The sequence below is a fragment of the Sapajus apella genome, unplaced genomic scaffold (assembly GCF_009761245.1).
Source record: "Sapajus apella isolate SASKATOON/1434 unplaced genomic scaffold, GSC_monkey_1.0 scaffold12, whole genome shotgun sequence".
Lineage (NCBI taxonomy): Eukaryota > Metazoa > Chordata > Mammalia > Primates > Cebidae > Sapajus > Sapajus apella.
Genome location: NW_022436952.1, coordinates 35,372,245 through 35,394,323, shown reverse-complemented (window position 1 = coordinate 35,394,323; position 22,079 = coordinate 35,372,245). Strand labels below are relative to the sequence as shown.

General features: G+C 44.5%; 1 protein-coding gene and 1 long non-coding RNA gene across 2 annotated transcripts in view; one reads left to right on the top strand and one right to left on the bottom strand.

Annotated features, from left to right (window-relative positions):
* Positions 1 to 7,131: 7,131 nt before the first annotated feature.
* CUNH17orf75 (chromosome unknown C17orf75 homolog) lies at positions 7,132 to 18,056 on the bottom strand. The gene is made up of 10 exons (XM_032280917.1): positions 17,822 to 18,056; positions 17,058 to 17,138; positions 15,824 to 15,949; positions 14,248 to 14,391; positions 13,937 to 13,994; positions 11,662 to 11,781; positions 11,109 to 11,173; positions 10,804 to 10,940; positions 9,646 to 9,749; positions 7,132 to 7,513 (listed from the first exon to the last, which is right to left on the bottom strand). The coding sequence occupies exons 1-10, from the start codon at positions 17,959 to 17,961 to the stop codon at positions 7,298 to 7,300; spliced, it is 1,191 nt and encodes a 396-aa protein (XP_032136808.1). The 5' UTR covers positions 17,962 to 18,056; the 3' UTR covers positions 7,132 to 7,297.
* Positions 13,633 to 22,079, top strand: part of LOC116553436 — an 11,911-nt gene continuing 3,464 nt past the window's right edge. Inside the window, exon 1 of the long non-coding RNA XR_004269748.1 lies at positions 13,633 to 13,691. This is a non-coding gene — a long non-coding RNA (uncharacterized LOC116553436). The remainder of the gene's footprint in view (positions 13,692 to 22,079) is intronic.

Here is a 22,079-nt window from a genome sequence, read left to right as displayed (position 1 = left end):
ACCTGGAGAGGGGGCTTCCTCTCTTAGGGGCAAGAAGGCAATGAACTAGAAGACTCTAGAAAGCCCTCAAAGAAGCACTGAGTTCTCTCGGGGCCTCGCACGAAAGCTTGTTATGAGAAAGACAGTGGAGGCAGAATCGTGTCTCCCACCATGTTAAGTGTGTCCTCTGCTACCAGGGACCCTCATCTACACCTTAGACCAGCAGCCCCAGCCATTCCCTGTCAGTGCACCCACCTCCACCACCTCTTCTAACCATGACTTCTAAGCAGAGCCACAGGCTGGAGTCATAGGGTCACTTCACCGGACCCAGGCCTCTCCTCAGGTCGGGAGGCAGCTGTATGGTCAGAGGGGTTCACTTGGTGGCATCTGGCTTTCTCCTCAGCAGGTCCCACTACCCTCCCAGTAGCACTTCCCCTGGCCAAGGCTGGCCATGTCCTCCCTGCCTCCTTCCTTATCCCAGCTGGCTGCTGCCTGGAGGGTGGTGTATATATCTTCAGGCTGGTGGAGGTAGGTCGGCCTTTTATCCACAGCATACAGAAACTAAAGGCTGGGGAATCCCCAAACAGCAGCCGCAGACTCACTGGCTCGCTCATTAAACGGGAGAGGAATCACAGAAGCTGGGGAAGGGAAAACAAACCTTCAAAGGAGAAATTTCGCTTTAATGACACCATTCATCATTCATTTTTTAATTAGGAAAAGCTCCCTAATGAGGCTTGTTTGCCAGCTAATAGGACTCTCGATTTCGATGAGAACCATTCTTGCCCAGAGGATTAGGGGAGCCATTGCTCACCAAGCCAAGGTCTTCCCCAAGTGTCCAATTTAATTTGCAAATACGTAATGCAGATTCCCTGCGTGCCCTGAAGCCCTTTCCTGGCATCACTCATGTTGCTTCCGGTGCTGGCTGGAAAGCACGGTTCTCCTCTGCCTTAAAAACGGTGCCCCTCGGTGAACTGCCCCTCCAAGGACTTGAGTAAGTGGAAAAAACAAAACACAAACTGCAATGTTAGTTTCTAAGTATTTTTGTATTGTGTACATTCTGTATATTTTTGTTGTAACATATTATTTGAGCACAGATTCCATTAAAGATTTTTTTTTTCCAAGCCATTGGTTATTCAGGAAGTGACCTGAAGGGCTGGTATTAGGGCCTGTTTCATCTGGGTCTGGGTCAGGGTGGGTGGGAGAGGAACAGCAGCAGTGGTGGATGTAGGATTTCTATAAAATACAGATCGGGGCATCAGTGCTTGGCACCAGTCTGTAGCTCTGTGCATCTTACTTTTCTCAAATCACTGAACTATTTTGGGTAGCTGATAAAAGCTATGATTTCTCTTCCCATAAAAATGCATATGTACTGACTGGGTGCAGTGGCTCACGCCTGTAATCCCAGCACTTTGAGATGCTGAAGAGGGCAGATCATGAAGTCAAGAGATCGAGACCATCCTGGCCATCATGGTGAAATCCCCGCCTCTACTAAAAATACAGAAATGAGCTAGGTGTGGTGGCGCATGCCTGTAGTCTTAGTAACTCAAAAGGCTGAGGCAGGAGAATCGATTGAACCCAGGAGACAGAAGTTGCATTGAGCAGAGATCACACCACTGTACTTTAGCCTGGTGACAGAGTGAGACTCTGTCTCAAAAAAAAAAAAAAAAAAAAGTTTATATATGGGCCCAGTATGGTGGCTGTTACCTGTAATCCCAGCACTTTGGAAGGCCAAGGCAGGTGGATCACTTGAGGTCAGGAGTTCGACACAAGCCTGGCCAACATGGTGAAACGTTGTCTCCACTAAAAATACAAAAATTAGCCAGGCGGTAGTGGTGCATGTCTGTTGTCCCAGCTACTCAGGAGGCTGAGGCACGAGAATTGCTTGAGCCTGGGCAGCAGAGGTTGCAGTGAGCTGAGATCCTGCCACTGCACCCCAGTCTGGGTGACAGAATGAGATCCTGTCTCAAAAAATAAATAATAAAAATAAAAAAATAATAAAGGCAAGCTCCTTGGAGAGCCAGAAGCTGTTGAATTCTCTTTGCCTTTGCCTCCTCTCACTCCCTTTTTTACTTTCCTGGTTCTTCCCTTCTGTTAATACTAGATTCTCATTCTTCAATACATTAATAAGGCACTTCCCAATAATAAGGTAATTAAGAAATGAAGGGCCGGGCACGGTGGTTCACACCTGTAATCCCAGCACTTTGGGAGGCCAAGGTGGGTGGATCACCTTAGGTCAGGAGTTCGAGACCAGCCTTGCCAACATGGAGAAACCCCATCTCTACTAAAAATACAAAATTAGCCAAGCATGGTGGTGCATGCCTGTAGTCCCAGCTGCTCAGGAGGCTAAGGCAGGAGAGTCACTTGAACCTGAGAGGCGGAGGCTGCAGTGCGCTGAAATCACGCCACTACACTCCAGCCTGGCAACAGAGTAAGACTCCTGTCTCAAAACAACAACAACAACAACAAAAAAAAACACATGTAGGCACTTTGTTTTTACATATATATATATGTAATTTTTGTGTGTGTGAGATGTAGTTTTGCTCATTGCCCAGGCTGCAGTGCAATGGCGTGATTTCAGCTCACCACCACCTCCGCCTCCTGGGTTCAAGCAACTCTCCTGCCTCAGCCTCCTGAGTAGCTGAGATTACAGGCATGTGCCACCACACCCAGCTAATTTTATATTTTTAATAGAGACAGGATTTCTCCATGTTGGTCAGGCTGGTTTTGAGCTTCCAACCTCAGGTTATCAACCCTCCTCGATCCCCCAAAGTGCTGGGATTAAAGGCGTGAGCCACCACACACGGCCTATTTCTTTATTTTATTTATTTATTTATTTATTTTTAAAATTTTTATTTATTTATTTTTTTTGAGACGGAGTTTCGCTCTTGTTACCCAGGCTGGAGTGCAATGGCGCGATCTCGGCTCACCGCAACCTCCGCCTCCTGGGTTCAGGCAATTCTCCTGCCTCAACCTCCGGAGTAGCTGGGATTACAGGTACGTGCCACCATGCCCAGCTAATGTTTTTTGTATTTTTTTAGTAGAGACAGGGTTTCACCATGTTGACCAGGATGGTCTCGATCTCTTGACCTCGTGATCCACCCGCCTCAGCCTCCCAAAGTGCTGGGATTACAGGCTTGAGCCACCGCGCCCGGCCTATTTCTTTATATTTGAGACAGGGTTTTACTTTGTTGCCCAGGTTGGAGTGCAGTGATGTAATCATCATAGCTCAGTTACTTTGAGCTCCGGGCTCAAGCGATCTTCCAGCCTGAGCCTCCTGAGTAGCTGGGGAGACACATACCACCAGATCTTGCTAATTTTATTTTTTGTAGAGATGGGGTTTCACTGTGGTGCCCAGGCTGGTCTCAAACTCCTAGGCTCATGCAGTCCTCCTGCCTTGGCCTCTCAAAGTGCTGGGATTACAGGCCTGAGCCACCATACCCAGCCACATTTAAGAACTTTAGCATTTAAGAGAACTGGGCTGCTGTCTCAGACCTCCAAGTGGAAAGACTTCATTGAAGCCAGCAGGGTTTCCATTAACTGAGAAGACACACGGTTAGAAAGTGTGGTCCTAGTAGCTGCCTCTTATTTCCAGGAAGCCCACAGGCTTTCCAGGCACCTAGTTGGAGGGATCCTCTGGTAGAGGACAGGCATTCTGTCATGGTGAATAATGAATGAGAGTGAAAGAAAGTGACTTGGGTTATTAAGTTCTACGGGTATAACTCTACTGGACAATGAATAAAACATTGTTAGGAAAATTGCTCTTAGATTCTGCTTGATGCCTCCTCCTGCAAGAAGCAGAAAGGTATATTCCGGCAAGTGATTTGATTTTCTTCAACAAATGCCTTAGTATAACAAGTATAATTTCCTTACAAACTTGTTGGAAATACAAATGTTAGGCCTGAGGATTGAGCTCATTACATAAAAATAATTGTCTTGATGAGAAGCTAAGTTTTATTATTATAATTACAAATTAATTACAGATGAACTGAAGCCATTTTTCATACATGACAAATATACATTTCCTCTGTGTGTATGGCTCACAAGTAATATACATAAATGTATTCCATGTCTGAACAAATCCTTTTTAAAACTTTAAAAGCCATGGCCAGGTGCAGTGGCTCACGCCTATTAATCCCAGCACTTTGGGAGGCCAAGGCAGGTGGATCACCTTAAGTCGAGAGTTCAAGACTAGCCTGACCAACATGGAGAAACCCTGTCTCTTCTAAAAATACAAAAATTAGCCAGTCATGGTGGCACACGGCTGCAATCCCAGTTACTCAGGACGCTGAGGCAGGAGAATTGCTTGAACCCAGGAGGTGGAGGTTGTGGTGAACTGAGATCACACAATTGCATTCCAGCCTGGGTAACAGGAGCAAAACTCCATCTCAAAAAGAAAAACAAGAAAACTTTCAAAGCCAAGATAGCTTATTAAAATTTGAATATAGTACATGTTTCTAGTCATGAGCTCTGTGGTTTCTTCTCATGACCAAGATATTCAGTTCCATGACCCCATTTTCCTTGTCTTTAGTAGTGACATACTTTAAAAAAAAATTTGTTACACTTTTTTTTTTTTTTTTTAAATAAGACTACCAGAGGCTGGGCACAGTGGCTCACTTTGGGAGACCGAGGTGGGAAGACTGCTTGAGCCCAAGAGTTTAAGACCAGTCTGAGCAACATAGTGAGAGCCCATTTCATTAAAAAACAAAAATGTGGCCAAGTGCAGTGGCTCATGCCTGTAATCCCAGAACTTTGGAGGCCGAGGTGGGTGGATCACGAGGTCAAAAGATTGAGAACATCCTGGCCAACGTGGTAAAACCCTGTCTCTACTAAAAATACAAAAATTAGCTGGGTGTGGTGGCACGCACCTGTAGTCCCAGGTACTCTGGAGGCTGAGGCAGGAGAATCCCTTGAACCCAGGAGGCAGAGGTTGCAGTGAGCCGAGATGACGCTACGGCACTCCAGCCTAGGCGACAGAACTCCGTCTCAAAAAAAAAAAGTATACATATAAAATAAAACTATCATACAGAGCTGTGTAATGTAGTAAGCCTATATTACAAAAACATGTACAAACACACAGAATATATAAGTACACCTTACATATGTCCACAAATGATTTGAAGCAGGTAACACTTTTGCTTTTAAATGACATTTGCAGCACAGACTCTTGAATGACATGAATTTGAAAATGAAGTATTTTTTCAGACTGAAAATGTTGATGTGTTAATGTTGCTTACTCAAAAAATGATTTCCAAGTGGGCAACCAACTACATTGGGAAAAGAGAGTCAGATGCAATGATAGTGTCGTAAAATTGCTGGTTTTCCTTAGTCACTCTGACTGTATTTATTTATTTTGAGATGGAGTCCCGCTCTGTCGCCCAGACTGGAGTGCAGTGGCACAATCTCAGCTCACTGCAGCCTCAGTTTTAAGGGTTTGTGCTTCTCTGAGGGAAGTGAGAACACAAGACTTCTGTTCTTCAAGCTATTCTCCTGCCTCAGTTTCCCAAATAGCTGGGACTACAGGCACACACCACCACGCCCAGCTAATTTTTTTAACTTTAGTAGAGATGGGGTTTTAACCATATTTGTCAGGCTGGTCTCAAACTCCTGACCTCAGGTGATCCACTTGCCTCAGCCTCCCAAAGTGCCGAGATTCAGTGTGTGCCACCGCACTCAGCCACCTTGACTTTAATACTATGAAAAATGCTACTTAGATTTTTTTCTATACTGCCTACAATCCAAGTTATTAAAGTTTAAAACCATATGAAAGCATTTATGAAGATCCTGAATTGTATTTCTCATTAAAGGAAAAGAAATGCTTGGTGAGTCATGTCCCAAGGCTTATGTAGAGAAGGCAGAGGGCCATTGTCAGTCATTTTGAATGTTAAAACTCAGCACTTAATGTGAATTTAGATCCATTTAAGAAAGGATTCCTCAGTTTTATGGGTTTGTGCTTCTCTGAGCATCCTGAGGGAAGTGAGAACACAAGGCTTCTGTTCTTCTATGCAAAAATCATTATCAAATGAATGTATTAAAGAGCTATGCCAAGCAATTGCAATCATATGTGTGTAGCTACATAGGCTTCCATGGGAATTGTAAATGGCTAGCTGAGGGCACTTTCAATTGATTCAGAGTACCACAATCTGAGGCTTGTAAGAAATGTACAAAAAACTAAAATCAGGCCGGGCACAGTGGTTCACACATATAATCCCAGTACTTTGGAGGCCAAGGCGGGTGGATCACGAGGTCAAGAGTTCAAGACCAGCCTGGCCAAGATGGTGAAACTCCATCTCTACTTAAAAAACAAAAATAAAAATAAATTAGCCAGGCACGGTAGTGGGTGCCTGTAATCCCAGCTACTCGGGAGGCTGAGGGAAAGAACTGCTTGAACTTGGGAGGTGGAGGTTGCAGTGAGCCGAGATGGTGCCACTGTACTCCAACCTGGGCAACAGACCAAGACTCTATCTCAAAAAAAAAAAAACCAAAACAAAACACACACACACACAAAAAAAACCCTAAAATCAATGAGTTTAACTCAAATATGAAGAACTTCTGTTTGCATTCCTTATGTTACAGTTTGCTTGTAAACTGTATGTACTTTCTTTTCTCAACACTGTTTTAAAACGCCAGCATTTTCACCTAAAAGAAAACACAGGCTCTTCATAAATGCCTGTGGACAAATGAATGAAAAAAAGTGACTAGGGGCGACTTCTGCAGTAGCTTTCTCTCAAAGATAATGTTTTCTCCTAAAGCTAGTATATCTATTTTTAAAGCTCATTTAATTTCTTACATACTCAGGATTTGCATATAGACTTAAATCTGACTTTTAGCCATGCCATTATCAACTAGACAAAAAAATGCATCCAGCACCCACAGGATGCACAGACCTGTCTGAAATGGTGTAGTGGGGTATTAATCTGTTCTAAGACTAAGATTACATTTTTTTTAAGAAGCTACAATCCATTGAGAAAGAAGTATTATGATTTTTCTGAGAAGAAAAGTTGCTAAATACTGTAGCAAACTCCTGAGAAAAGCCACAAACAAAATCATCTCTGAAATTTTTTAAGCAATAACTTCCTGAAGCCTGGAATTTACAAGGCCAGGGAGACACTAAAATTCCACAACTCTCACACACATATCTATCTAAGACTCAGCGAAGATGCTCCTCAGATTTTTAAGTTAAATTGTTAAAATACGAAAAGAAAATCTGGTTTGAGTTTCAAATAATCTTAAGCAATCCTATGAACAATTATAACTGCAATCTCAAACACTAAGGCTCAAATATAAAAACTTGATCATACAATTATCTCAAAACATAAGATCAAAAACTTTGGTCAAGAGCTTCTTTCATGAATTCTTCAAGGACAGCTACCACATTTTTGGCTTCAGGCATTTCTTCATGTTCTACTTTAACAATCTTCAAAAGTATATCTCCACTACCACAGTTCTTTAGGAACATGTAACATTTAAACAAAGCATAATGATTCATTTCTGCCTGTCGGATAAATCTCTTCAAATTGTTTGTGTCTTGTATGGCCTAGAAACAGATAAAACGATTACCCAGTTAAAAATGTGTTAAGTGAAATACTAACGAAGCTCAAAAAATACCTCCCGTCCAGTAAGAACTCAACATAAGTTGCTGAATTGTTAGTTTTTCATATTAAATATTTCCAAAATTTAAATTGTAGTATGCTTTGCCCTTGGTAGAAGAAAATCTCTTTTTTTGAGACAGAGTTTCATTCTTATTGCCCAGGCTGGAGTGCAATGGCGCAATGTCGACTCCCTGCAACCTCCATTTCCCAGGTTCAAGTGATTCTCCTGCCTCAGCCTCTCAAGTAGCTGGGACTACAGGTGTGCGCCACCACACCCAGCTAATTTTGTATTTTCAGTAGAGACGAGGTTTCACCATGTTGGTCAGGCAGGTCTCCAACTCCTGACTTCAAGTGATCCACCTGCCTTGGCCTCCCAAAGTGCTGGGATTACAGGCCTGAGCCACCGGGCCTGGCCGAAAATCTCTTATACAAAGTAAAAATACTTTAAAAATCTCCTGCCCAGCATGGTGGCTCACGTCTGTAATCCCAACACTTTGGGAGCCCCAGGCAAAAGGACTGCTTATGGGCTGGTAGTTTGAGACTAGCCTGGTCAACTTGGCAAGACCCCATCTCTACAAAAAAATAAAAATAATTAGCCAAGTGTGGTGGTGCATACCTGTAGTTCCAGCTACTCAGGAAGATGGCCTGAACCCAGGAGGTTAAGGATACAATGAGCCATGATTGCACCACTGCATTCTAGCCTGAGTGACAGAGTAAGATTCTGTCCTTAAAACAAACAAATGGGCCAGGCACAGTGGCTCACGCCTGTAATCCCAGCACTTTGGGAGGCAGAGGGGCATGGATCACCTGAAGACAGGAGTTTGAGACCAGTCTAGCCAACATGGTGAAACCCCGTTCTACTGAAAATATAAAAATTAGCTGGGCATGGTGGCCCACACCTGTAATCCCAGGTACCGGGGGGACTGAGGCAGGAGAATCACTTGAACCCGGGAGGTGGGGGTTGTTGCAGTGAGCCGAGATCACGCCATTGCACTCCAGCCTGGGTGACAGAGGGAACTCTGTCTCATAAATAAATAAATAATATAAAATTTACCTCAAAAAAAGAATAGGTTATAAAAACAAACAAACAAAAAAAACTCCTAAATAAGGTGATATCAGAAATTCTGTCCCCATCAGAATTTTTTTTTAGAGTCTCACTCTGTCACCCAGGCTGGAGTACAGTGGCACAATCTGGCCTCATTGCAACCTCTGTCTCCTGGGTTCAAGCAATTTTTGTGCCCCAGCCTCCCAACATAGCTGAGGTTACAGGCATGCACCACCATGCCCGCTAATTTTTCTAATTTTAGTAGAGACAGGGTTTCGCCATGTTGGCCAGGCTGGTCTTGAACTCCTGGCCTCAAGCAATCCACCTGCCATGGTCTCCCAAAGTGCTGGGATTACAGGTGCCAGCCACTGCGCCTAGCCCCCACCAGAATTTTGAAAACTTAGGCACTGAACTTTTTTTGTGCTTTGCAACTAAGGTAAGTCACAAATTGTAAGATTGATGTTCCTTAAATAAATTGGGTTGAAAGCAAGTATTCAATGCAATTTATTAGAAATGATATGTACACAGAGGCTGGGCGCCGTGACTCACGCCTATAATCCCAGCACTTTGGGAGGCCGAGGCAGGCGGATCACAAGGTCAAGAGATTGAGACCATCCTGGCCAACATGGTGAAACCCCGTCTCTACTAAAAAATACAAAAATTAGCTGGATGTGGTGGCGTGCGCCTGTAGTCCCAGCTAGTTGGGAGGCTGAGGCAGGAGAATTGCTAGAACCCAGGAGGCGGAAATTGCAGTGAGCCGAGATTGTGCCACTGCACTCCAGCCTGGTGCCTGGTGGCACAGTAAGACTCTGTCAAAAAAAAAAAAAAAAAAAAAGAGCACTCCAGGTGATATGTATACAGAAGCTACCAAAAAATTAAAATAAGTAAATGCCTTCTGATAATTCCAGTGTTGAGAACATCCTAATTAACAGACATCACAGCTATAAAGCAGATTTGTTACTCTGTCACTGGTACTAATTAAAATGCAGACAAAAACTTCATGTGGCGATTGGCACACAGCCAACTAATTACCTTTAATTTAAAGTTCTCCAGTACTTGTCGGAAAAGAAAAGGGTTACCTCCTTCAGCACCATTTAAAAAAGCTTGCATCCAATCCTCACAAAACCGGTTACTTCCTATAAAATATTTCAGAGAGACTAAATAAATGAAATTTTACAAAGCACGATTCATATATTTCTTTATAAAAACATCTATAATGAATTATTTAAGACTTGTATAATGGCCTAAAAAAAGTGTGCTCACCACATGGCTAAGGAATACCAAAATGGTTGAAGCCCCCTATATGCCCCTTCCCAATCACATCCCCCTTCCTTTCCCATCAGAAAGGATGATCATTCCGACAGATGTTTTTAAACTTCTGCCATATACCTTTGCGTCTGTAAGCCTTATCTGCATTATTCTGCATATGTTAAAACTTTTATGTATTTTTTCTTTGAGGCTATTTCACTAAATAGTATGTTTGAGAGCTATATTGACATATGTAGCTCTAGTTCATTCATTTTCACTGCTCTGTTACATTCCATTGCATGAATATAGCAGTTTATCAGTTTTCTTGATAAACACTTAAGTTGCTTCCAATTCCTTGCCTTTTTTCAAATAAAGCCTTTATGGACATTTTAAAATTCGTCTCTTTGGCCGGTCGTGGTGGCTCATGCCTATAATCCCAGCACTTTGGGAGGCTGAGGCAGGTGGATCACGAGGTCAAGAGATTGACACCATCCTGGTCAACATGGTGAAACCCCATCTCTACTAAAAATACAAAAAATTAGCTGGGCATGGTGGCGCGTGCCTGTAGTCCCAGCGACTCAGGAGGCTGAGGCAGGAGAATTGCTTGAACTCAGGAGGCAGAGGTTGCGGTGAGCCGAGATCGCACCATTGCCCTCCAGCCTGGGTAACAAGCAAAACTCCATCTCAAAAAAAAAAAAAAAAAAAAATTTGTCTCCTTGTGTACACATACAATAATTTCTTTACGTACCTAGCTGTGGAATTGCTAGGCATGGCATGATTTCCATGTTTCTAGAATTATATTGTTTTCAGCAAGTGGTTTCTCATGGTTTAAGATAACCATGTAAAACTGTACAAGGCAGGAAGAAGGTATCATATGCTCTCACTGCAAAGATGGCGACTCACAAGAGATCTAGGAAGACTGCTTCAGAGGTTGCAGCTCACCTGCATTGTGGAACTGAGGCTGGGAGCCACTGCAATCGATGACCACAGACTTATGCTGCTCCTCTGTCATGGCCATGCACAAAGAAGTCATGGTGCCTTCATGAATAAGTCCTTGAAGACTGGCCACACTCAAAAACCTGCCACACACACAGGCCAATTTCCACAAACAATATTGCAGGACAGAAGGGTGAAAACAAATTTATTTTGCACTGGGCTGGTGGGGAAGGGATGTGGGGCTGGCTTACAAACAGATGTCATTCTTGCTGTGGAAAAGCTTTTCTCTGTGAAAAAACTGTGTTCTTTACCTGTTAATGTCTCTCTTTGTTTTTTCATCTGATTCTTTAACTTCAACAGGAGTATAACTCAAAGCCTATGAGAGAAAAATAAAGCCTGATCAGTACATATATTCCAGTTTTTCTTGAGCAGCTTCTCATGACTAAATGTCCCCAAAAGTCCTTACCATACTTGACAATTGTGGGCACTAGTCATAAGCTCTCCAGTCTTGTTCAGCCACTGCTCATTAACATTTTTATAGAATCAGAATTGCTTTGGACTTTTGTTTTCCTTTTCAAATTGTTTTGGAAACTATACCTTTCCCAGATCACTTTGAAAAGGAATTATTTTAAAATGTTTTATCCCATTAGGAAGACTCAGTCAGCATTTGTAATTCAACTCTATCTTAGTAATATAACTTTCTAGATCTCAGAAAATAAAGTGTGGTCTATCTGGATAGCAAGCATAGTTTAAGTGAATATTTTGGGAAGGGGTGTAGAGTCATGTTCAAAGAAAATGAGTATTTTTCTAAATGAGCTAAAGTGATCTCAGTTAAGGAAATGCTCTCATTTGGACAGTACTTACAGCATGTAGCAGAAAGGTAAGCTTTTCTTGAAACAGAAGAACCACCCTTTGGATTGGGCATACAACATCCTCAAACCAGCTGCTCAGATAGGATTTTATAGGACTCTCCAGGCCCCTTTCCTAAATCAAGAAAGAATGTCATTTGCTTTAATATAAGCCTTCCTTTTAGTGGACTTAATATTTTCTTCATCATATCCTTGGTGCTGAAAAAGACCAGGATAGACACTTCCTTTTTTAAAGCTAAAACCATCAATTCAAAAAAAAAATTGTGATATACTTTTCCTGGCTTGTTGGGTAGGGTAAGGATTAAGTCTGTACTGAATGTATAAAATGAAGAGACTGAATTAATAGGGTTCTATGTTATTTCTTCACCAGGAAGAGCTGGGCATTTATGTGTCCCTCTCCTCCCACTATACCATGCACTCAATGGAGATACTCATTGAATAATTCTCATTTCCCCGGCACCTGTGGTACAGTGTCTAAAACATGCCTAGTATGAACTTAAGTATCTAATGAATGACTAAACAAATGCAGGTAGAGAATTCATTCGTATTCAGAATGTGAATAGGGAAGGATACAAGTAACTCATCAAAGCACTCCAGCCCACTCCAGATGTCAGACAGGCTGCCATAAGCACATCTGGCTTTCTAGGCTATGCTGCTCTCTGGAGACTAGTGTCACACAAGAGGAGCTCTAGTCTCGAAGAACAGCTCCCCTAGACTTGCATCCCTTGCTCACTCCTGTACTATCCTTTCCTCTCTCCTGTAGTATCTTCTAAGTATGTGAAAAGTAAAACTACTACTATATAGGTAGTGGGTAGTAAATTTGTGAGAGTCATGACTAACTGCTGCTGCAAGCTGAAAGCGTTGTTTTTGTTTGCTTTTTTGAGACAGGGTCTCACCCTGTCATCCAGGCTGGAGTTCAGTGGTGCAATCACAGCTCACTGCAGTCTCAACTTTCCAGGCTGGAGCGATCCTCCCACCTCAGCCTCCCAAGTAGCTGGGACTACAGGTGGGTGCCACCATCCCTGGCTAATTTTTGCATTATTTTGTAGAGATGAGGTTTCACTTTGTTGCCCAGGCTGGTCTTGAACTCCTGGGCTCAAGTGATCTGCCTGCTTCAGCCTCCCAAAGTGCTGAGATTGCAGGAGTGAGCCACCACACACAGCCAATTTTTAAAAGGTTTGAATAAATTAGTTAATATGGATATGCCTAATTCATAAAAGATCAATTAATGAAAATAGAGTGTCTCTAAGAATCTTCAATGTTGAGTTCAAGAACAATACTATTGCATAGCATGTCTTTGGTGCCACAGGCTGCATGGACCACTACTTCTGACCATAATATAAATCTTATATGCCTAGAAATCAGGCAAAGGACATCCTCTTCCTCACCAGACATGTTACTACATGCCATTGAATAGACAGAATTATCCACAGACACAAAACATCAGAAGTAGTCTTATAAAACTTTCAGCACTCATGGGACTATGTTCCCTATATCCCTTTAAAATCACCTGTAGGCTGGGCGCGGTGGCTCACACCTGTAATCCCAGCACTTTGGGAGGCCGAGGTGGGTGGATTACTTGAGCTCAGGAGTTCAAGACAAGCCTGGGCAATATGGCAAAACCCCATCTCTACCAAAAATACAAAAATTAGAGGGCATGGTGGTGCATGCCTGAGGTACCAGCTACTTGGGAGGCTGAGGTGGGAGGATCACTGGAGCCCAGAAAAGCTGCAGTTGAGCCATGATCGTGCCACTGCACTCCATCCTGGGTGACAGAGTGAGACCCTGTCTCAAAAAAATAAAAATAAAAAAAGAAAAAGAAAAAGAAACCACCTGTAAGCCGGGCACAATGGCTCACACCTATAATCCCAGCACTTTGGGTGGCTGAAGCAGGAGGATTGCTTGAGGCCAGGAATCCTAGATCTGCCTGGGCAACAAAATGAGACCCCATCTTGATAAAAAATACCAAAAGTTAGCCAGGCGTGGTGGTATGTGCCTGTAGTCCCAGCTACTTGGGAGGCTGAGGTGACAAGATCGCTTGAGCCCAAGAGGCTGAGGCTGCAGTGAGCCTGATCACATCGCTGCCCTCCAGCCTGGGCAACAAAGCAAGACCTTGTCATTTAAAAAAAAAAAAAGTCACCTCTCTACTAGCTCACAGGGTGGCAAGTTTCTAGAATATAGATGTCTTTGTGTCTACCTATATGATTTGACAAGTAGAGCAATCACAGTATGTTAATCATTTCAGTCTTTAAAAACCACTGTCACCTTACCTCACAGTTCATGTTATTTTTCAGGCCTTGAATGTACTTGTCCAATTCAAGCCTGAAAGTATGTTCTTAAGGAAGCAATAAAGGATGAATAATGAAGATAGTATTTTGTCTCTCAAGGAGAAATATAAAAGCTCTCAAATAATGTAAGCTGCAAATGAAAACAAGCCAAGGCAAAATGGCCACATGAAGGTATGAAATTCAATTAAACATACGAGGAGCAGAAAAGCTTTCTGGATGTTGGTAGTAATATTCTTCCACCTGCCTTCCCATGTTTTCCTTCCTTACGTCCTCAAAAACCAAAGAAAGGATATAGCTCAAGTCCTTTGTCAGAGCCTCCTAAAAAACAGACCACATATTCTGAAGGGTTATGTTCAGAGTCCATTGTTACTGTTTCAGGAAGCAGTTTTTCATTTTGGAAAAGGCAGTAATAACAACCAACTCGGTAACCTGGAATTCTAGAAAAGAAAGAAAAAGGTAAAATGTATTATTTTGGTTACTCATGCATCTATAGTTTTGCAGACTGCTCTGAATTCCAGTCATCTTGATCTGGCAACATCATTAAACTGCCCACTAATTCAGAGCTTCCCAGACTTCTCGTTGGTTTACTTGCAGCAGCAAAGAAAAACAAATGTATACGCTGGTGGGCTTTAGTTAAAGCAGCCCCTAACATCCATGAAATTTCTTTGAATTATCCTGTCTTATGCGAAAAAGTCACACAAATTTCACTCTAGTTCATACCCATGTTTATATTAATAAAAGCATGGCCGGGCGCAGTGGCTCAAGCCTGTAATCCCAGCACTTTGGGAGGCCGAGGCGGGTGGATCATGAGGTCAAGAGATCGAGACCATCCTGGTCAACATGGTGAAACCCCGTCTCTACCAAAAATACGAAACAATAGCTGGGCATGGTGGTACGTGCCTGTAATCTCAGCTACTCAGGAGGTTGGGGCAGGAGAATTGCCTGAACCCAGGAGGCGGAGGTTGCGGTGAGCTGAGATCGCGCCAGGGTAACAAGAGTGAAACTCCGTCTCAAAAATAAATAAATAAATAAATAAAAATAAAAGCATGCTCTCCCCTCTCCCAAACTTTCACAAATTAATGCTTCAGGCAGATGTGCCAGGTGGCCTCATCCTTGGGACGTGGCCTCATACTCCTGAGGGGACCTGTATGCTAACTTCACAGTCTGAATTGAACTATAATAAAGAGGTGTAATGGAAAGACAGTTGGAATTGGACTGAGAATGCTCATGTTTAAGCCTGAATTCCATCAATTTGACCAGAAAATTTACATAAACTTCTCTGAGTTTATTTCCTCATCTGAAAATGGAAATAAGAGTATCTGCTACATTTCCCCTTTGTAAGGAGAACTGCATCAAAGTTTGTGAAAACACTTTACAAACTGTATACACTTTCAGTTTTAATAATCTACTCTTTTCTTCTTCTAAGTACAAAACTTATTAGCCTGGGCAATATGGTGGGACCCCAATTCTACAAACAAACAAACAAAAATTTTAAAAATAGCTGGGCATGGTATTAGCTGCCAGCAGTTCCAGCTACTTGGGAGGCTGAGTTGAGAGGATTGCTTAAGCCCAGGAGGTCAAAGCTGCAGTGAGCTGTAATCATGCCACTGCACTCTAGCCTGGGCAACAAAGCAAGACCCTGTCTCAAAAAAATAAAACTAATTAAATAAAGTACATTTGGGTGCCAGGGTCTCTGCCATTCAATTAATTTCATTCCACAAATGTTTTATTTGTGAGGCCCCGTGCTTGGGCTGCCAGAGAACAAAGAAATTCTGCAGGTCTAGTAGGAGCTGCTCTTTTGGAGTTTCTATCACTTCTCATATTTAGTTCAGAAATAAAAACTCAGGACACAGCACATTTTGCACTTACCTCAGCTCCACAGATGCAACATTACCCAGCCCTTCAAAGACTGCACCTTTTGAAAGACGCTTAGCAATGAAACTGCGCAGCTCTGGCTCCACTTCGGTTGGTAGATTACTATCCACCAAGGAGAGGCTTGACAAATGAAAGACACACGTTCTTTACCGGTAGACCAGTGTATTCACACCCTTTAAGTCAGACAGAATGGTACCAACGCCAGGGGCTCTTTTAAGGACTGGGGAAAGCTGTCCTTATGACCCCTATTGGTGAGGTTTCTAGGAATGTATATCACTAAGTATGATCTACTTCATCAAATAGCTTAAAATATTCCTATCTTTCCAGCTCATTCTCTCCAGTATTGTGACTCCACTGGAAACCCCAATCCACTGACTCTACCTCTTTTTCAGCCTCTCAAGTTTCTCATCTCACTTCCCTCCTTATTCAGCCTTAATTCCATGATCAGTCATTATAATCACACCCCTGTACACACTCTTTTTTTAACTTTCTTTCAACTTTATTGAGGTATAATTGATTAAAAACTTCAAGGCGGCTGGGCATGGTGGCTCACGCCTGTAATCCAAGCACTTTGGAGCCCAAGGCGGGCAGATCACCTGAGGTTGGGAGTTCAAGACCAGCCTGACCAACATGGTGAAACCCCGTCTTAATAAAACAAACAAACAAACAAACAAACAAAAAAAAAAAACTTCAAGGCTGGGGAAGGTGGCTCATGCCTGTAATCCCAACACTTTGGCAGGCAGAGGTGGGCGGATCACTTGGGTCCTGGAGTTCAAGACCAGCCTGGGCAACATGGCGAATCCCCATCTCTACCAGAAATACAAAAATTAGCCAAGCATGGTGGTCAGTAGTCCCAGCTACTGGGGAGGCTGAGGTGAGAGGATCACCTGAGGCTGGGGAGGTTGACGCTACAGCAAGCCAAGATCATGCCACTGCACTCCAGCCTGGGCAACAGAGCAAGACCCTGTCTCAATTAAAAAAAAAAAAAAAAAAAAGGATTTATTTCTAGCTAATCACCAAGCACATTATCAGTATGTGGATTTGTTTGCCCCAGCCTTGAATGAACCAGGTAATGAGGAAATCAGGATGAGGTTCCTAGGGGATAGGAGGAATTGATGGTTTGACTCAGAGAAGGCTCAGTAGAAATGGAGTACCCACTGACATGTACAGGCCAGAGATGCAGGGAAGATAAAAGCACATGCATGAATTATGGTGAAGCTCTTTTTACCTGAAATCATCACCAGAGGGAGTTTCTGCATTTGTGCCACTTGGGCTTCCGTCATCACTGTCCCCTCGTTGCTGTGCCAATCTGCAAGCCACAAAAGCAATAGTGCTATCAATTATGGGCTCTAAACCAAGAGGAGTATGGCGGCCTTGCAAGCAGGATAAGGCAAGGAGTCAACTAAAAATGCTGCAAGGCGGAAGTGCACTGCCTATCCTCATGACAACGAAAACCCTACAGCAGTGCTGACAAGAGCCCCTTCTCTCTCTAGTCCACCTAAAGGGTGGAGGAAAGGCTACCGAAAAGATTAAAGGAAACTCCTTTAAAAAACAAACCTGACAGGGCCAAGAAGGCCCCAGGAAAGTCAGTCAGGAGGAGGGAAAAGAGGAAGCAGGGGTGTGTGCGACGGAAATGGGAGAAAGTGGGGAGATAGCGACAGAAAGGACAGGGGACGGGAACCGAAATTATTGAGCGTGCAGGGCATTGCGTTAAACAAAGGGCAGCCGCGAGAGTAAGGGGCTGGGATGATATGGGGCAGATGAAGGGCAGAGGCATGGTCGGGGCAGGCATACAAGTCCCGGATGGGGGCAGGAAGAGCCGCGTGAGGCGGGGAGAGCCCTTCAGACCAGAGACCTTGGTTGGGAGAGGAGAAGATGGCTTTTAGGAGCGGTCTGGCCGCCAGGCCGGGGGTGGGGTGCAGGGCTGGGCGGCGGGCCGGGGGCGGGGCCGCAGGGGCAGGCTGACGGGCAGGCAGAGCCGGGCGCCGGCACCTGCTTCCGCGGTAGCTGTAGAGACAGTAGTGGCTACTGGACGGCGGCTCGAGTCTCCGCTCCTCGGCTGAGCCTCCCTCTTCGCTGCTCTCTAGCTCCTTTTCATCCCCATCCAGCGATTCCTGCAAGGAGGGCAGCATCGCAGCGGCCTCGGAGCGGCCCTGTGTCTCCGCCAAACCGCTCCCCGCTGCCGTGCAGCCGTCGGTATCTGGGCTCGTCCGGCTCTCGGCCCTCGCACACCAGCGTTCCGCTTGTTTCCCCGGGTTCTCAGGCCTGGAAAGGGAGGCTCTTCTCCCCGCAGGGACTGACGGGCGCACTGAGTTCGCCTTCACTGAAAAGCTTTTACCATTTCCTTTTAACTTATTTTCGTTTGAGAGGTCTGGGAAACTTACCATGTGATAAAGGTGGCACGACTACCTACCCACAGGGAAAAGAATAAGGCTACTCGTTTGCTTCCTTGGCGCGTGCCAGCACGTACACACACCTGTTTGATCAAAAAGTTAAGAATTTAAAATAAAATTTTAAGTAAAAATATGGGATAATTTTGTTAATTCTTGAAGTTAAGAAGGTCTTTCTAAACATAACAAAACAGAAGCCAAACAGGAAAACATTTTTAAACTCTGACTATATAAAAAGTAAAAGGCCAGGCACGATGGCTCATGCCTGCAATCCCTGTGCTTTGGGAGACCGAGGCAGGTGGATCACTTGAGGTCAGGTGTTCGATACCAGCCTGGACAACGTGGTGAAACTGTCTCTACCAAAACTAGAAAAATTAGCCAGGCGTGGTGGTTTACACCTATAGTCCCAGCTACCCTTGCAGCCTCTGCTCATTACCAGTTCTAACACCAATTCACATTTTCAGGTGTTTCTGCAACACCCCATTCTCAGGTACCAGTTTTCTGATTCAGTCCATTTCATCCTTTATAAAAAGATACGAAAGACTGGGCAATTTTGTTTTGTTTTGTTTTTGAGACGGAGTTTTGCTCTTGTTACCCAGGCTGGAGTGCAATGGGGTGATCTCGGCTCACCGCAACCTCCAAGACTGGGCAATTTATAATCACCTCTTAAAGGTCCCACTTCTTTGTTTTTTTTTTTCTTTTTTTAAGACAGGGTTTCACCATGTTGGTCAGGCTGATCTTGAACTCCCAACCTCAGGTGATCTGCCTGCCTTGGCCTCCAAAGTGCTTGGATTACAGGTGTGAGCCACCACACCCGGCCAAAGGTCCCACTTCTTAACAGTGTTACAATGGCAGTTAAATTTCAACGTGAATTTGGGAGGGGACAAACACTGGAACCATAGCACCATGTGAAGGAGGAGGCAGACTGGAGTGATGTGTCTACAAACCGAGGAATGTCAAGGTTTGATGGCCATCACCAGAAGCCAGGAGAGGACATGAAACACATACTCCCCTAGAGGCTTCAAGAGGTATGTCCCACTAGCACCTCCATGTCAACTTCTAACCTCCAGAACTGTGAAATACATTTCCACTGTTTTAAGCCACTCTGTGTGTGTGTGTGTGTGTGTGTGTGTGTGTGTGTGTGTGTGTGTGTGTGTGTGTTTTGTGTATATTTTTATTTTTATAGAGACAGGGTATCACTTTGTTGCCTAGGCTGGTCTTGAACTCCTGGGCTCAAGAGATCCTTCTCCCTCATCCTCCCAAAGTGCTGGGATTACAGGTGAGCCACTGCGCCCAGTCGGTATGTGTTATAGCAGCCAGAAGAAACTAATACAGGGCCCGGTGCAGTGGCTCAAACCTGTAATCCCAGCACTCTGGGAGCCCAGGGCAGGCAGATCACCTGAGGTCAGGAGTTCAGCCTGACCAACATGGAGAAACCTTGACTCCACTAAAAATACAAAATTAGCCAGGCAGGGTGGTGCATGCCTATAATCTCAGCTACTCGGGAGACTGAGGCAGAAGAATCACTTGAACTTGGGAGGCAAAGGTTGCAGTGAGCCAGGTGAGCTGAGAGCTCGCCATTGCACTGAAACCTGGGCAACAAGAGTTAAACTTCGTCTCAAAAAAAAAGAAAGAAAGAAACTAATACGGAGTGCCCCCAACAACCCTTTCTTCTATTTCTTTTTTTTTTTTTTTGAGACAGGGTTTCGCTCTTGTTACCCAGGCTGGAGTGCATTGGTGATCTCGGCTCACCGCAACCTCCGCCTCCTGGGTTCAGGCAATTCTCCTGCCTCAGCCTCCTGAGTAGCTGGGATTACAGGCACGCACCACCATGCCCAGCTAATTTTTTGTATTTTTTTAGTACAGACGGGGTTTCACCATGTTGACCAGGATGGTCTCGATCTCTTGACCTCGTGATCCACCCGCCTCGGCCTCCCAAAGTTTTTGGATTACAGGCGTGAGCCACCGCGCCCGGCCCCTTTCTTCTATTTCAATTTGGATTTCTTCACATTCTTCCCTGTTAATCCCACATTTTTTCTAGACTACGGTTTATTCTCTTGATTTGCTCAAGGACTGCCTCCAATATTATCCAAGAAAGTGTATATATAGGGCCTGGCACAGTGGCTCATGCCTGTAATCCCAGCACTTTGGGAGGCTGAGGCAGGTGGATCACCTGAGGTCAGGAGTTCAAGACCAGCCTGACCAACAAGGTGAAACTCCATCTCTACAAAAAATACAAAAATTAGCCAGGCGTGGTGGCAGGTGCCTGTAGTTGCAGTTACTCGGGAGGCTGAGACAGAAGAATTGCTTGAACCAGGGAGGTGGAGGTTGCAGTGAGCCAAGATCACGTCACTGCACTCCAGCCTGGATGACAGGGTGAGACTCCATCTCCCCTACCCCCCAAAAAAGGGGTTATATATAAAATAATTTTTAAGCCCTTACATGTCTAAAAATATATTCTCACATTTTTATTGTTTGTCACATTTGATTGGATATTCCTTTTGTTTCATTTTGTTTTGTTTTGAGACAGTTTTGCTCTTGTTGTCCAGGCTGGAGTGCAATCGCATGATCTTGGCTTACTGCAACCTCTGACTCCTGGGTTCAAGCAATTTTTCTGCCTCAGCCTCCCAAGTAGCTGGGATTACAGGCATGTGCCACCACACCCAGCTACTTTTGTATTTTTAGTAGAGGCGGGGCTTCACCCTATTGGCCAGGCTGGTCTCAAACTCCTGTCCTCATGATCCACCCGCCTCAGCCTCCCAGGGTGCTGGGTTTACAGGCATGAGCCACTGCACCCGGCCTAATATTCTATCTCTAAGGAATATTCAATCAAGGCCAGGCACAGTGGCTCACACCTGTAATCTCAGCACTTTGGGAGGCTGAGGCGGGTGGATCATCTGAGGTCAGGAGTTCAAGACCAGGCTGACCAATGTGGTGAAACCTCGTCTCTACTAAAAATACAAAAATTCAGGCCAGGCGTGGTGGCTCATGCCTCTAATCCAAGCACTCTGGAGGCCCAGGCAGGCGGATCACCTGAGGTCGGGAGTTCAAGACCAGCCTGACCAACATGGTAAAACCCCGTCTTTTAAAGAATAAATAAATACAAATACAAAAATTAGCTGGGCGTGGCGGCAGGAACCTATAATCCCAGCTACTCAGGAGGTCGAGGCACGAGAATCGCTTGAACCCGGGAGGCGGAAGTTGCAGTGAGCCAAGATCTCGCCACTGCACTCCAGCCTGGGCAACAACAGTGAAACTCAATCTCCAAAAAAAAAAAAAAAAAAAAAAAAGAAAGAAAAAGAAAAAAGAAACAGAATTTTAGGGGCCAAGGGCGGTGGCATATGCCTGTAATCCCAGCACTTTGGGAGGCCTAGGCAGGCGGATCATAAGGTCAGGAGTTCAAGACAAGCTTGGCCAACATGGTGAAACCCCATCTCTACAAAAAATACAAAAATTAGCCAGGCATAGTGGTTGACGCCTGTAATCCCAGCTACTCAGGAGGCTGAGGCAGGAGAATTGCTTGAACCCATGAGGCAGAGGTTGCAGTGAGCCAAGATCGTACCACTGATCTCCAGCCTGGGCAACGGAGTGAGATTCCGTCTCTCAAAAAAAAAAAAGAAATTGGGCCGGGCGCGGTGGCTCAAGCCTGTAATCCCAGCACTGTGGGAGGCCGAGGCGGGTGGATCACGAGGTCAAGAGATCGAGACCATCCTGGTCAACATGGTGAAAACCCGTCTCTACTAAAAATACAAAAAATTAGCTGGGCGCCGGGCGCGGTGGCTCAAGCCTGTAATCCCAGCACTTTGGGAGGCCGAGGCGGGTGGATCACGAGGTCAAGAGATCGAGACCATCCTGGTCAA